At 47.4% G+C, this 16,668-nt stretch overlaps 1 protein-coding gene across 17 annotated transcripts in view; it reads left to right on the forward strand.

Annotated features, from left to right (window-relative positions):
- LOC129467824 (multidrug resistance-associated protein 1-like) overlaps positions 1 to 16,668 on the forward strand; it is a 94,584-nt gene that overhangs the window by 25,543 nt on the left and 52,373 nt on the right. For all 17 annotated transcript variants that reach the window (XR_010116918.1, XR_010116917.1, XR_010116916.1 and 14 more), the window contains 2 exons: positions 1,508 to 1,600; positions 4,825 to 5,028. Coding sequence is in view for 14 of the 17 variants with exons in the window: in XM_063622667.1 (XP_063478737.1) it covers positions 1,508 to 1,600; positions 4,825 to 5,028 (297 nt within the window). In the remaining 3 variants the exon portion in view is untranslated. The remainder of the gene's footprint in view (positions 1 to 1,507; positions 1,601 to 4,824; positions 5,029 to 16,668) is intronic.

A 16,668-nucleotide genomic window follows, 5' to 3' on the forward strand; every position in this document is an offset into this window, starting at 1 on the left:
TGCGATCATAGCTCACTGCAGACTTAAATTCCTGGCCTCAGGCAATCTTCCCACTTCGTCATCTCATCTAGCTGGGGATTACAGGTGCATGCCTCTATCCCTGGCCAAGTTTTTTTTTTGTAGAAATGGGGGGTCTCGCTGTGTTGCCCAAGCTAGTCTTGAACTTCTACCCTCAAACTGTCTTCCCACTTTGGCCTCCCAAAGTGATGGGATTACAGGTGTGAGTCACTGCACCTGGCCACAAGGCTGTACGTTAATACAGCAAAATTAGCAAAGAATTAAGGCACACATGGGGCAGTGTTCAAGGGAAGCCAGGTACAGGCTTCCGGGAGTCCCCAGCAGAGTCACGCAGGTGCACTAATTCTCTGGCAACCATGATGATGATGTGTGTGAAATGTTGCCAACCAGGGAAGCTTGGTAGGAGCTCAGTGCCTGGGTTTGCATTAGGGGCAGGTCACATAAGCACCCTTTGCTTGGCATATACCAAAGGTCTAGACTCCCAGAGGGAAAGCAGTGTTCAGCATAAACCATATTGTTTGTACAAACAGCTGAGGCACACTGAGCCACTCTTACCAATTCTGTTAATGGTGGAAACCCTGTAAGTATGCAGACAGTAGCCAAGGGCTAAACTTGTAAGCAGCCTACAAGCAGGATAAGCAGTCAGGTGGTCATATTCACACTTTTCTACTTACTATCTTATTACCTTTCTAAAAATCTAAGCTGGGTGTGATGGCTCACACCTGTAATCCCAGCTACTTGGGAGGCAGAGGTGGGAAGATCGCTTGAGCCCATGAGTTTGAGACCAGCTTGGGCAACATAGTGAGACCTTGTCTCTACAAAAAAATCAAAAAAATAGCTGGGCATGGTGGTGTGACTGTAGTCACAGCTACTTGGGAGGCTGAGTTGGGAGGATCACTTGAGCCCAGGAGATCGAGACCAGTTTGAGTAACATAGTGAGACCTTGTCCTTACAAAAAACCAAAAAAATTAGCTGGGCATGGTGGTGTGACTAGTCACAGCTACTTGGGAGGCTGAATTGGGAGGATCGCTGGAGCCCGGGAGTTGGAGACCAGCCTGGGCAATGTAGCAAGACCTAATGCTTACCTGTAGTCCCAGCTACTTTGGAGGCTGAAGTAGGAAGATCACTGATGCAAATAGCCACTCTACTGCAGCCTGGGCAACATAGCGAGACCTCATCTCCTAAAAAAAAAAAAAAAAAAAAAAAAAATTAGAATCCTAAAGTTGTAATTTGCAAAACTCATGTGGCCCCAAGGGCTTGCGAGAAAGGAGCATGGACTTGCTTATTCTTCAAGGGATTGGGAGGACCCGGAGAGATGCTTAGGAATGAAACCACAGGCTCTTAACACCCTATTGTGGGGTAAAAGTAACACACCTTGACCTGAACTTGGTCAGCAGCATCCACGTGGGATGGATCAGCCGGGGAAGCTGTTAGGGGCGCTGTTTTCTCCTGTCCGGTGAGTGATGAAGAGTCTCCTTTCCTTCCTTAGAACCTGGGCCCTTCTGTCTTCGCTGGAGTGGCGGTGATGGTCCTCATGGTGCCCGTCAATGCTGTGATGGCGATGAAGACCAAGATGTATCAGGTAACGCATGTGTCTCCGTGGGCCCCCAAGCCGGGCCCTAGGCAGGGGCCTCTCCATGTGGATTTTAGTCCAGTTCCTTCTGCTCTGTCCCTGGGGTTCTCAGCCTTGCCTGCCAATTGGAGTCACCTGGGGAGCCTTAACAAATGCTGATGCCCCAGCTGCATATCTGGGATTCTGATTCACTTATTGTGGGTGGGGTCTGGACATCAAGATGTTTTAAAGCTTCCCAGGTCATTGTATTGGGCAGCCAAGATTGAGAGCTCCTGACACATGGTTAGATCTTGTAGGCCGGTGACTGGAATCAGAAGGTCTGTGAGCCTCCGAGAGAGTCCTTGTTTCCCACTGTCTTGTTTATTATGTGTATGTGTGACTCAGCTTTCAAGAGTTGAGTACAAATTACCCCCTACTTTTTTCCCTCTTTTTAGCTCTTACCTTATACCAGACATGGTGTTAATCTCTTTATTTAAATTAAAATAATTAATTTCTAAAATGGGGCCTTGCTGTGTTGCCCAGGCTGGTCTCAAACTCCTGGGCTTAAGTGATCCTGTTGCCTCAGCCCCTCAAAGTGTTGGGATTACAGGTGTGAGCCACCATACCCAGCTTTCAGCTTTTTATTTTTGGAGATATTTTGTATTTTAAAAAGTTTAAATACCCAAATAATAGAGTGAGGTTTCTTATTATAAAAAAGTTCAAATCAAGCTGGGCTCACCCCTGTAATTTCAGCATTTTGGGAGGCCAAGATGGGTGGATCACCTGAGCTTAGGAGTTCAAGACCAGCCTGGGAAACATGGTGAAACCCTGTCTGTACCAAAAAAAAAGTTAGCTGCTTGTGGTGATGCGTGCCTGTAGTCCCAGCTACTTGGGAGGCTGAAGCATGAGGATCACCTGAACCCAGGAGGTCGAAGCTGTAGTGAGCCATGATTGTGCCACTGCACTCCAGCCTGGGCAACAGAGTGAGATCCTGTCTCAAAAAAAAAAAAAAAAGTTTAAATCGTACAAAAGTACATAAATTAAAAGAGGATACCCCCTTCCCTACTCTCTCAACCACTGCAAATATATAGAAGCAAATCCTTCTAGAACTTTCTATGTATGTATATATAGACCTGATTAATGGTATAGGTTTGTTTTTATATATGTGGGTTTTATTTTGTTTGTTGAGATGGAGTCTCACTTTGTTGCCCAGGCTAGAGTGCAGTGGTGCAATCTTGGCTCACTGCAACCTCTGCCTCCCGGGTTCAAGCAGTTCTCCTGCCTCAGCCTCCCGAGCAGCTGGGATTACAGGTGCCCACCACCACACCCAGCTAATTTTTGTATTTTTAGTAGAGATGAGGCTTCACCATGTTGGCCAGGCTGGTCTTGAACTCCTTACCTCAGGTGATCCACCTGGCTCGGCCTCCCAAAGTGCTGGGATTATAGGCATGAGCCACCATGCCTGGCCATTATATATGTTTTTTTATGTGTGTGATATTATCACCATACCTGTTTTTACCTAAATGGGCCCACATGGCAGCATGATTTTTGTCTTTTAGTGCCTTGCTTTGGGGACCTCTCTGTGCTGTGCTGTATAGCTTCAATTCATTCTCCCGACCTGGTGCCTTTTGGTCTATAACGGAGATGGTGCGGTTTATTTCTCTGCTCTTCTGTTGATGGATATTTATGGTGTGCTGTGGAATTCCAAATGGGAGCACTTGGCTGCACTGTTGGTACCACAGGGAGATGAGTTTCAGGACATGGGCCCATTGGAAGGAGAGGACTCACAGGATAGGGTTGGGTGGGATGGGTGAGGCAGGGGCTTTAGGATTGAGTCACCCTTCAGTCTCTTGATGTGTAGGATGCCCTGAGTGGCCCGACTCAACCCATTTCAGTCCCTGGCCTCCAGATCACGTAGCTTAAATTCTTCCCTTCTGTGACCCGAGGATGACTGTAGCACTAAACGATAGAGTTTAATGCTTAGAAAGGTTGCTGGTATACACAAAATCCTGGGTGGTAGTAAAAATATTTAACAACTGCACTGCACAAGTATCCACTATTTGGAACCAGTGCTAGCCAGTACAGAAACATTTCACTATTTTAACAACCATGGGCCAGGCACAGGGGCTCATGTCTGTAATCCCAGCTCTTTGGGAGGCTGAGGCAGGAGGATGGCTTGTGGCCAGGAGTGCAAGACCAGCCTGAGCAACATAGCAAGATGCCATTTCTACAAAAAATACAAAAATGAGCTGGGTGTGGTGGCATGTGCCTGTGGTCCCAGCTACTAAGGAGGCTGAGGTGGGAGGATCGCTTGAGCCCAGGAATTCAAGGCTGCAGTGAGCTATGATTGTGCCACTGCACTGCAGCCTGGATGCCAGAGTGAGATGCTATTTCCAAAAAAAAGAAAACTGGGCTGACAAGAAATAAGAAAACAGGCTGGGTGCGGTGGCTCACGCCTGTAATCCCAGCACTCTGGGAGGCCGAGGTCGGTGGATCACTTGAAGTCAGGAGTTCGAAACCAGCCTGGCCAACATGGTGAAGCCCCATCTCTACTAAAAATAGAAAAATTAGCCAGACATGGTGGCAGGCATTTATAGTCCCAGCTACTCAGGAGGCTGAGGTAAGAGAATCTCTTTAACCCAGGAGGCAGAGGTTGCAGTGAGCCGAGATCATGCTACTGCACTCCAGCCTGGGCAACAGAGTGAGACTCTGTTACAAAAAAAAAGAAAAAATAAGAAAACAGAGAAGAAAAACAACACCACCATGTCTCCTGTGTTTGGGTCAGCAGAATAGGGACTGAATCCCTTCTTTTCTGCACACCTGAAGGGTTTTTCTTGCCTCTATTCCTGGATTCTAAATTGAGTATGTTTCTCCAATATCTAACCTAACATGATTTGAAGGGGTTTCTTTTCCTTGATAGCGGGGTCTTTTGGTGTGGTCTTGGGGCTCAAGAGTAGGGCTCATAGGGATTACAGGGTCAGCTCTCCCACCCTCAGGAGGCCCATTTTTAATAGACGGTGATGTTGAGGCCCAGTGTGGTGGCTCACACCTGTAATCCCCGCACAGGAGTTTGAGACCAGCCTGGGCAGCATGGTGAAACCCCATCTCTATTGAAAAGAAAAAAAAAATCAATATAAAAAACATTTACATGTCAAAGTATATAATAAAGTTTATGAAAAAAATAGCTGGTGATGTTGAGTGATGGGCTGATGCCAGGGTCGCTCCAGATGTGTTGACTGCCCTTCTCTTCCAAGGTGGCCCACATGAAGAGCAAAGACAATCGGATCAAGCTGATGAACGAAATTCTCAATGGGATCAAAGTACTAAAGCTTTATGCCTGGGAGCTGGCATTCAAGGACAAGGTGCTGGCCATCAGGCAGGAGGAGCTGAAGGTGCTGAAGAAGTCTGCCTACCTGTCAGCCGTGGGCACCTTCACCTGGGTCTGCACGCCCTTCCTGGTGAGTGAAGCCACATTTTTCCTGGCCCTCATTGTTTGATGTTTTATTTTGTCTGCGTACCTGAATATTTTTAAAAGGTCACTATGTCGCCCAGGTGCAGTGGCTCACGCTTGTAATCCCAGCACTCTGGGAGGCCAAAGCAGGTGGATCACCTGAGGTCAGGAGTTCAAGACCAGCCTGGCCAACATGGTGAAACCTAGTCTCTACTAAAATTACAAAAAAATAAGCTGGGTGTGATGGCACATGCCTGTAGTCCCAGCTACTTGGGAGGCTGAGGCAAGAGAATTGCTTCAACCTGGGAGGCGACAGTTGGAGTGGGCCAAGATCATGCCACTGGTCTCCAGCCTGGGTGACAGAGCAAGACCTTGTCTTTAAAAAAAAAAAAAAAGTCACTGTGTCCGCAAGGCCTTCCCTGAACACTTGGTTTAAACATTTGCCATCTTCTCCATTCTCCTTTATTTTATTCACACTTAGCAGCTTCTAGCCAACCTGTTTAGGAAACATTCGTTATCTATTTACTGTGATATAAGCAGCTTGTGCCAGAATGTAAACCAGTGCCCCCTGCTTCTTGCATTAAGATAGCCTTGCAAGACAAAAAGTGTGAGCTGAGTCGAACAGCACGCTTGGTGCCATAGTTGATCTACATTATGGTGCTGCCTCCTTATTTTGTCACCAACTGGTCACAAAGTGTGGACTGTCAGTGTCTCATGGGCCAAGTCCAAGGTGGGTAGATCACTTGAGGCCAGGAGCTCGAGACCAGCCTGGCCAACCTGGCGAAACCCTGTGTCTGCTAAAAAAAAAAAAAAATTACCTGGGCATGGTGGTGCGTGCCTATATTCCCAGCTACTCAGGAGGCTGAGACATGAGAATCCCTTGAACCTGGAAGGCAGAGTTTGCAGTGAGCCGAGATCGAGCCACGGCACTCCAGTCTGGGCAACAGAGCAAGACCCTGTCTCAAAAAAGTAAAAAACATAAATAAATAAGTAAAATAAAATGTACTTATTTCATTGTCTGCTTTTCCCCACTAGGATGTCAGCTCCAGATGGGCATTTTTGTCTTTTCTATTGACTGCCGTATCCTCAGTATGTAAAACAGTGCATAGCAGGTGCTGAACAAATATTTGTCATCCATTGTAAACAAACAAAAAAATACAAAAAGATATAAAATGAAAAGTATATTGTCCTCTCTTCCATCAGTTCCTCTCTTCCAAAGTGACAGTTTTGCGTATGCTTTTAGAGAAAAATAGACAAGCATATAGGTATTTAAAAAGACTTTGACAGATTTAAATGGAATCATACTGTACATAGTGTTCTCTTTTCTGTAGTTAATAATATATAGCCTTGGTTCATTCATTCTGATCTACTTCATTTTAGTTTTTTGGGGGGTTTTGTTTTGTTTTGAAATGGGGTCTGGCTCTGTCCCCCAGGCTGGAGTACTGTGGTGCGATCATAGCTCACTGCAGCCTTGAACTCCTGGGCCCAAGCAATCCTTCTGCTTTAGCTTCCTAAGTAGTTGGGACTCCAGGTGCACCGCTACCACTCCCAGCTTGTTTCATTTGCATTCATGATGGATGCTTGCCTGATGTGTGGATGTGCCCTGCTGGAATTACCCTTTCTACCATTCCTGGCAAAAACAGGTTGTTCCCTGTTTTTTTTGCTATTATGATCCATGCTACACTGAAGGTTCTGTTGCCTGTCCTGGGGTATGGTAATGGATCTATCCCTGCCTAGCTGGCTTTGAAAAGTTTAGACAATAGTGCAACTTATCATTTTGCAAAGTTGGCTGCAAATCAGGAGACCACATAGAGATGGACTATGGAAATTCCCTTTTAAGCACAGTTAAAAACAGTTAATGGTGAAGGATGACTTCAGATCATGCCCCATGTTTGTTTTTTCTTTCTTTTTATTAACTGTGTCATTCTTTTTGTAATGTTGTGCTCATTACAACTATTCCTTCTTGGTCAGGTTGGCAAATTATATGTTTTTCTGGCAAGTTTCTGTGAAGCAGTTAAACATGTTTACGAATATGAACTTTTTGGTTAAACTACCACCTGCTTCATCTTAGCTGAGTTGCAGGTGGCATGTCTAAGGAAGCTCCACCCGTTTCAGCATTTGCGAAAGCGTGTTCATGCTGACACTGAATTTTCTTAGTCTTGCCTTACATCTCTCAGGGTCTGGAACTGCAGGAGAGAGATGGTGTTCAAATTCAAGCTTGCATCAGAATCACCTGGAGAGCTTGTTATTATATTTTATTATTATTTATTTATTTATTGAGATGAAGTCCCAGTCTGTCACCCAGGCTGGATTGCTGTGGCACGATCTTGGCTCACTGCAGTCTCCGCCTCCTGGATTCAAGCGATTCTTCCACCTCAGCCTCCAAGTAGCTGGGATTACAGGCGTGCAACAACCATGCTCAGCTAATTTTTAAAATATCTTTAGTAGAGATGGTGCTTCACCATGTTGGCCAGGCTGGTCTCGAACTCCTGACCTCAGGTGATCCGCCTGCCTTGGCCTCCCAAAGTGCTGGGATTACAGGTGTGAGCCACTGTGCTGGCTGACAGCTTGTTACTATAAAACTCAGCTTTCTGGGCCCCACCCAAATTTTCAGTTTTAGTAGGTCTGGGTGGGTCCTGAGTATTTGCATTCCTAACATATCCCTAGGTGCTGCTGCTTCTGGTTCAGGTCAACATGTAGAGACACTGGAGTGGATCCTCACTGCCTAAAGTATGGTCCGTGGACCAGCAGCCATGGCACCACCTGGTGCTTGTTAACAGTGCAGAATTTCAGGCCTTAGCCCAGATCCACTGAAACTGAATCTGAGTTGTAACTAGTTCTCTAGGTGGTGTGTATGCACATTAAATTTCGAGAGAGACTGGCAGAAAGTAGGAGTAAAGAAACTTTTTTCTGTAAATACTTTCGGAATTCCGGGCCATATAGTCTGTGTCACAAATACCAGTCTCTTTCAGCATAGTGCAAAAACAGCCTTAGATAATATGGAAATTGATGGGCTTGGCAACGTTCCTGTAAAAAAGTATGTAGAGACACCAAAATTTGAATTTTATAGAATTTGCTTGTGTCATGTAATATTCTTTTGATTTTTTTTTTAACTTTTAACAAATATGAAATGTGGCTGGGCGCAGGGGCTCATGCCTGTAATCTCAGCACTTTGGGAGGCAGAGACGGGCAGGTTGCTTGAAGCTAGATTGAGACCAGCCTGGCCAACATGGTGAAACTCTGTCTACTAAAAGTACAAAAATTAGCTGGAAGTGGTGGTGCGCACCTGTGGTCATAGCTACTCAGGAGGCTGAGGCAGGAGGATCACTTCAACCCAGGAGGCAGAAGTTGCAGTGAGCCAAGATCATGCCACACACTCCTGGCTGGGCAACAGAGTGAGACCCTTTCCCGCCGCCACCCCCGCCCCCCCACTCCCCCACCAAAAAAAATTAGCCAGGCATGGTGGAGGATGCCGGTCATCCCAGCTTTTTGGGAGGCTGAGGTACGGGAATCGTTTGAACCGGGGAGGCGGAGATCACAGTGAGCTGAGGTCACGCCACTGCACTCGAAGCCTGGGCAACAGAACAAGACTCTGTCTCAAAAAAAATTAAAAAAATGAAATCAATGCTGAGCTCATGGGCCATGTGTAAACAGGTGTCGGCCAAATGTGGACCTCAGCCATCCTTGGCCAGCCCCTGGCTTAAAGGACTGGAATGTTCTTCTGAGAGTCAGGACACCTGCCACATGCTACTGCCAGCCCACAGTGTGACCCCAAAGCTGGTCATCTCACCTCGCTGGCTCTAGATTTTGTCACATGGAAAATGAAGGGGTTAGATTACAAGCATGTCAAATACTGGGCTCTGTCCTCCCTCCTCATGCCCACAGCAGACACCCACAGTCACTCATGGGGTTCTTTCCCACTGAGTTATGTTCAAGCAGCCCTCCAGGTGACTGGTGCCAGTGGCCTAGAGTTGAGCAAGAAATGGCATCTCGTTGCCCTTCTGTAACTCCGTGTTCCCTAAGATCACTTCCAGCTCCAATGCCCCTGCATTCTGCCTTGTACATTGCATTCTTCTTACACTCCAATACCTTGACTTTACCGGGGTGCACTGATGAACGCTCTCTTTTTTTGTTTTTTGGAACCAAGTCTCGCTCTGTCACCCAGGCTGAAGTGCAGTGGTGCCATCTCAGCTCACTGCAACCTCCACCTCCCAGTTTAAGCAATTCTCCTGCCTCAGCCGCCCGATTAGCTGGGATTACAAACACGCACCACCATGCTTTGTTAATTTTAATATTTTTAGTAGAGATGGGTTTTTGTCACGTTCGCCAGGCTGGTCTCGAACTCCTGACCTCAAGTGATCCACCTGCCTTGGCCTCCGAATGTGCTCGGATTACAGGCATGACCCACCGCACCTAGACTCTCCTTTTTTTTTGAGAAGGAGTCATGCTGTCTCGCCAGGCTGGAGTGAAGTGGCACGATCTCAGCTCACTGCAATCTCCGCCTCTTGGGTTCAAGCGATTCTCCTGCCTCAGCCTCCCGAGTAGCTGAGATTACAGGCGCCCACTACCATGCCCAGCTAAGTTTTGTGTTTTTAGTAGAGACGGGGTTTCACCAGGGTTCAAGCAATTCTCCTGCCTCAGCGTCCGAGTAGCTGGGATTACAGGCGCATGCCACCATGCCAAGCCAATTTTTTGTATTTTTAGTAGAGATGGGGTTTAGCCATGTTGGCCAGGCTGATCTCAAACTCCTGGCCTCTAGTGGTCCACCCACCTCGGCCTCCCAAAGTGCTGGGATTACACGTGTGAGCCACCATGCCCGGTGGGTCTTACTTTAAAAAGTAGGAAGTAATGTATTTGCATATGGTGAAACATAATTAAAGCTGCACCAGATGGTATTCATACAGCTGGACTTCTCCGCACGTGGCCACCTCAGCCTGCTGACATTCGCCAACAGGTCATCCTTTGTCCCTTTGTTGTAGGGCCTGGCCTGCACATTGTAGGATGTTCCCTAGCATCTGTGGCCTCTACCTGCCGGATGCTAAGTCGTACTTCTCCCTGTTCTTCCCAGTGGTGACAATGGAAAATGGCTCCAGGCATTGTGAAGTGTCCCCTTGGGGGACAGAATTCTCCCAGTTGAGAACCACAGTCCATAGTGAAAGACCCAAGCCCTTCCTCCCAACACCAGTCACCTTGCTTCCCTCTCTCCATGTTTCTTGTGTGTTTTTCCAGAGTCTGCGTCTGTATCACTGTAATGGTGGATACGTGTCATACAAGTGGTTAACGGTTACTTGATTCTGTTTACTTTACTTTTATACAAGTGATAGTAAGAGTCATACATAAATACATACAAAATGGCTTTTTTTTCTTTTTTTCTTTTTTTTGAGACAGGGTCTCACACTGCTGCCCAAGCTGGAGTGCAGCGACATGATCTTGGCTCAGTGCAACCTCTGCCTCCCAGGCTCAAGTGATTCTCCAACCTCAGCCTCCCAAGCAGCTGGGACTACAAGCATGCACCACCATGCCCAGCTAATTTCTGTAATTTTTGTAGAGACAGGGTCTCACTTTGTTGCCCAGGATGTTTTCAAACTCCTGAGCTCGAGCAATCCGCCTGACTCTGTCTCCCAAAGTGCTGTGATTGTAGGTATGAGCCACTGCGCCTGGCCTTGATGGCATTTTGAAAGGTCTTCTCTTAGAGGAAAAGATCCAAGCCAGAGGGTGCTGGTGATGAGGTTTGGTCTGTGCCTTGTGTCCTGCTTAGGAGGGGATGGGCAGTGTGTTCTCACAGCTTTTTGCTCTGCACATTGGATTCGTTGGCAAAACCCACAGTTTCCAGGTTGTCACTAAACTTTGCTTATCACTTCCTGCCCTGTTCCCCATTAGGAAACCACAGCAGAAGATGCTTAAGAGCAGGACTGGCTTTTCCTCTCTTTTTTCTTTCTTTCTTTCTTTCTTTCTTTCTTTTTTTTTTTTTTTAAAGAGACAGGGTCTTGTTTTGATGCCCAGGTTGGAGTACAGCAGCTTGACCACAGCTCACTGCAACCTCCAACTCCTGAGCTAAAGTGATCCTCCTGCCTCAGCCTCTGGAGTAGCTGGGATTACAGATGTGAGATACTGAACCCGGCTACCGGCTTTACTTAACCTTTTCTTGACCTTCCTTGCCATTTAGTTTCCCGGAGTTTCCAGAGACAGAGTTTGTTGAGCTGTTTGGCAAGAAACAGATGGGTCTGGGTGTCAGTTAGGGAGACCTTGTCCTGGCCGAGGCATTGAAGCCTCTGACTACATTAGGATAAAATATGTGGCCTTCAGTTCCCCTGGAAGGTGTCTGAGTGTTTTTTCCACTGGTGCATTCCTGTGCTTCAAAGGTGATGAGGTGTTTACCCAGTGGTAGGTGTGATGGAACACAGAGGCCAGGGAAGGCCAGGGATGCCATCCAGGGACTGATGGGACTGTTTTTCTGGAATGCCAAGCCTGGCGTTTACCACGTCCACCTAATGCACTTTCCTGAAATAGCGTTGCCAGGCAACCGTCAATATTTAACATTTTCTGTCTTAGATGATTTGTGAGCTTCTTGCCTTCTGTTTACCCGGAATCTCCCTTTGTTAGAATAATTCATCATTCTCTGTGGTAATGATCTGTCCTGTAGTTCTCTCTGATCATATCCTAGGGTCCATGGAGACACGGCCACGACCATGTCATTTTATTTATTTATATATTTATACATTTCTGTATTTTTGAAACGGAGTCTCATTCTGTCGCCCAGGCTGGCGTGCAGTGGCACAATCTCAGCTCACTGCAACCTCCACCTCGTGGGTTCAGCTGATTCTCCTGCCTCAGCCTCCTGAGGAGCTGGGATTACAGGTGTGTGCCACCACACCCGGCTAAGGTTTTTGTCTTTTTAGTAGAGATGGGGTTTCACCATGTTGGCCAGGTGGGTCTCAAACTCCTGGCCTCAAGTGATCCGCCCACCTCGGCCTCCCAAAGTGCTGGGATTGCAGGCGTGAGCCACCACGCCCAGTCAGACCTTGTCATTTTGTGCTTGTACCCCCAAAGCATAGGGAACTTGGCAAATGGTTCATGCTCCATAAATGTATGTAGGTAAATGAATAAATACATGAATGAATGAGAGGTTGAAATAAATCATATTAGTTAGGAACTGTCTTGCAAATGAAGAAACGTAGCTTAAATCAACTAGAGTAAGAGAAGAGGGGGATTTTTGAGTCATGAAACTGAAAAGTCTAGAAAAAGACTTTCAAGCATGATGGGGTTCCAGGCATAGCTGGATCTAGGAGTTCCCAAGACAATGTTGGGAATAACAACGTCTCTGACTCTCAGCTCTGTTTTCTTGATGGTGGTTTCTTTATTAGCTGGCAGTTTCCTGATCATCCTGTCATCTCAGCAACCCCTGTGAACAGAGAGTCTTACTCTTTTCCCCAATAGTTCCTGCAAAGCTATGGGATTGAGTCTCATTGGTTGTGGTCGATCACATGCTTCTTCCTGAGCCAGTCACTGAGGCCAGGGAGATAGGATGCTTGGGTGAGCCAGGGCTGGGTCATGTCTTTCAGGGCTTGGGGCCAAGGTAGGGGGTGAGGGAGGAGGTTCATCTGTGGCTGAAGCTCATAGGTTGAGATTGGGAGAAGTTCAGTTCCCCCAGAGAAAATTGCGTGTTGCCATAAACAGAGCAATAGATGCCAGGCAGGCAGTAAGAGCAGATAACTGCACACAGGGCATCAGGATTTTTAGGGGGTGGGCTGGAGTGTAGGGGTTCCATTCATTGGTTTTCCACGTTTCTCAGAAAAGGCACCTAGGGGACAGGTGCTCCTCACTGTGTATGAAGGACTTTTGCACCTTTGACCCTCGCCTATTACAAGGCGAACTCCAGTCTCCTCCCGCCTGGAGCCCCAGTCATTGTGCCCATCCTACCAGCCTCTTTGGATTTCCAAACACTGCCTGTAGGGAGCCTGTTAAAGCCTGTGCTTCCACTAGACTGTGCGTCTCAGGGTTGCCAAGCCCACCTCAGTCCCCAGTGCATAATGGGTGCTCAGTTAATAACTGAGGGGTGGATGGCTAGATGACTTCCTACTTCTGGAGAAGCCAGGACTGTGGACCTGAAAGGGGCTGCGTGATGTTGTCCTGTCCCCTCTCTGTGTGTGCCCTGTGCTGCCAGCAGCTGGCATCGATTGGTACTTGGCTCACCAAGGGGGCTGATATATTTTGGTGGTGAGATGCCTGAGGCCTGGTTTGCTTCACTGCTGAAGAGACACCTCTGATGTGCTCTTCTGCCCTCAGGCAAATTCACCTACCCCTTCCCCACCCATTTATCCACTCCTACCCATCCATCATCTACCCAGCAGACATTCACTGAGCGCCATGATCTGGGCTCTGTCCTAGGCTCTGACAATACAGCAGCGAATACTACAAGTAATAATCTCCAGTCATGGAACATTCATTTTCATGGAGAGAAACAGACAAGGAACAATAGGCACAATAAATAAAACCTAGTGCTAGAGAAAGCCATCCTAAGTGCTATAGGAAGAAAAGAGTCAGGTCTTTGTAATAGGGGTGGCTTGCAGTTTTAAGTAGGGTGGTCTAAGCTCACTGAGAAGGTGACACTTGAGGAAAGACTTGATGGAGGTAAAGAGGCCAACCAGGGAATAGCTAGAGCACATGCAAAGGCCCTGGGGCACTACTGTGCCCGTTCATAGGTGGGATAACCATGGAGGCTGAAACAGTGAGAGTGAGGGGAGAGTGACAGATGAGGCCAAATGAGGTACAGGGAAGGGACTTTACAAATCAGCTGGGCCCTGGGATCTGAGTTAGCACTTTGACTTCTACACTAAAAAATAGGTTGACTTTGGAGAGGTACTTTTAAAAAAATTACTTATTTAGAGACGGGGACCTCACTCTGTTACCCAGGCTGGTGCGGGGGCACAGTCATAGCTCACTGCAGCCTCGACCTCTTGGGCTCAAATGATTCTCCTGCCTCCGCCTCCACAGTAGCTGGGACTACAGGTGCATGCCACTATGCCTGACTTATTATTATTATTATTATTTTGAGAGGGAGTCTTGCTCTGTCGCCCAGGCTGGAGTTCAATGGCACGATCTTGGCCCATTGCAACCTCCGCCTCCCAGGTTCAAGTGATTCTCCTACCTCAGCCTCCCTAGTAGCTGGGACTACAGGCACGCACCACCACACCTGGCTAATTTTTGTATTTTTAGTAGAGACAGGGTTTTGCCCTCTCAGACAGGCTGTTCTTGAACTCCTGACCTCAGGTGATCCACCTGCCTTGGCCTCCCAGCGTGCTGGGATTACAGGGTGAGCCATTGAGCCCAGCCATCTGGCTTGTTTTTTAAAAAATTTTGTAGAGACACAGCCTTGCTCTTTTGCCCCAGCTCAGCTCAAACTTCTGGCATCAAGTGATCCTCCCTCCTTGGCCTCGCAAAGCATTTGGATTACAGGCATGGGCTACCATGCCTATTGAAATTTATTTTTTTAATGGAGGTATAATTCACCATTTAAAAGTGTGCAATTCAGTGGTTTTTTTATGTAGGTGGTGTGATGCTCACCCAGTGGGTTTTTGTGTAGGTGGTGTGAAGGTCACCCAGTGGGTTTTTATGTAGGTGGTGTGATGCTCACCCAGTGGGTTTTTGTGTAGGTGGTGTGAAGGTCACTCAGTGGGTTTCTGTGTAGGTGGTGTGAAGGTCACCCAGTGGGCTTTTGTGTAGGTGGTGTGACGCTCACCCAGTGGGTTTTTTGTATAAACAATGCGACAGTCACCACTAATTCCAGGACATTTTCAATACCCCAAAAGGAAGCCCTGTACCTGTTATCACTTGCTCCCCAAACCTTCCATTCCATCCCAGGCAACCACTAATCTGCTTTCTGTCTGTCTCTATTTATCTACTCTGGACATCGCATATGAATGGAATCAAACAACAGGTGGCCTTTTCTGACTGTTTCTTTTTTTTTTTTTTTTTTTTTTGAGACGAAGTTTTTTCTGTCTTGTTGCCCACCTGGAGTGCAATGGCACGACCTTGCCTCACTACAACGTTTGTCTCCTAGGTTCAAGTGATTCTCCTGCCTCAGCCTACTGAGTAGCTGGGATTACAGGCATGCCCCACCACTCCTGGCTAATTGTATATTTTTAGTAGAGACGGAGTTTCTCCATGTTGGTCAGGCTGGTCTGGAACTCCCGACCTCAGGTGATCCAACCACCTCAGCCTCCCAAAGTGCTGGGATTTCAGGTGTGAGCCACCCCGCCTGGCCATCTGACTGGTTTCTTAGCGTGATGTTTTCAAGGTTTATCCATGTTTTAGCATGTATAAGAATTTCATTCCTTTTTATGGTTGAATAGTCTATCATGTAAATACATGTAGACCCTTTTGAGTAAAGAATATCTCTGGGCTGGGCATGGTGGCTCACACCTGTAATCCCAGTATTTTGGGAGGCCGAGGCAGACGGATCACTTGAGGCCAGGAGCTCAAGACCAGCCTGACCAACATGGCGAAACCCCATCTCTACTAAGAAAAAGACAAAAAAATTAGCTGGGCATGGTGGTGGGCGCCTATAATCCCAGCTACTTGGAGGCTGAGGCATGAGAATCGTTTGACCCTGGGAGGCAGAGGTTGCAGTGAGCTGCGATCGCACCACTGCACTCCGTCTTATGCAAAAGAATGAGACTGTGACTCAAAAAAAAAAAATTGTCTTTAGGTAAGATGCCCGTGTTCCATTACCACTTAGAAGATGGGAGCCAGGATGGGTGCAGTGGCTCATGCCTGTAATCCCAGCACTTTAGGTGGCCGAGGCAGGCAGATGGCCTGAGCCCAGGTGTTCGAGAACAGCCTGGGAAGCATAGGGAGACCCTGTCTCTACAAAAATAAAAAAATTAGCCAGGCATGGCGGTATGCGCCTGTAGTCCTAGCTACTCGGGAGGGTGAGGTGGGAGGAATGCTTGGGCCCAGGAGGTCGAGGCTTTGGTAAGCCATGATTGCACCGCTGCACCCAGGGATCATGTGTCCCTGTCGTTTTGAGCACCTTGCCTCCCTCTTGACATTGGAGCCTGGAAAATTTCTGTGCCATGGCTCAGCGTCATCTGTCTTGTTAATGTCAGAGCCAGAACACGAACCAACTCTGGCTGCCCATGGGACTGGGCTCTTGCTTGTGGGACCACATTAATAGATTCCTTGGAAGAATGATCTAAGGAATTTGGACCAAATCTTGTAGCAAGAAATAAAAGCAGCTGCCATCTGTTGAGTTTTACTGTGCTTGGGCCCTGTGCAAATAAGCACCCTACATAAGCGCCAACAGCCCTTAAAAGCCTATCATGACTTCCATTTTATAGATGAGAAAATAGGGGCTCGCCTGGAGAGGTGAAATAACCAGGGTCCCACAGCGGATATATGGCAAAGTATATGGTTTTTTTTTTTTAAGCTGTATGACCTTCCAGGAAGTAACAATGAAATGGCAGTATTGAGACCCTGAAAATACATGGGACGATGGCCAGATGGCAGGGCTCTTTGGGTAGAGTGGGAGAGGCAGCTCCCTTGAATGGTGAGAGGGAGGAGCCAGGTGGCCACCTAGATGGAAGATGGTTTCAGGCAGAGGAAATGGCAGGGGCAAAGGCCTGGCTTGGGGATTGTGCTTGGTGCT

Source organism: Symphalangus syndactylus, chromosome 18 (assembly GCF_028878055.3).
Source record: "Symphalangus syndactylus isolate Jambi chromosome 18, NHGRI_mSymSyn1-v2.1_pri, whole genome shotgun sequence".
Taxonomy (NCBI): domain Eukaryota; kingdom Metazoa; phylum Chordata; class Mammalia; order Primates; family Hylobatidae; genus Symphalangus; species Symphalangus syndactylus.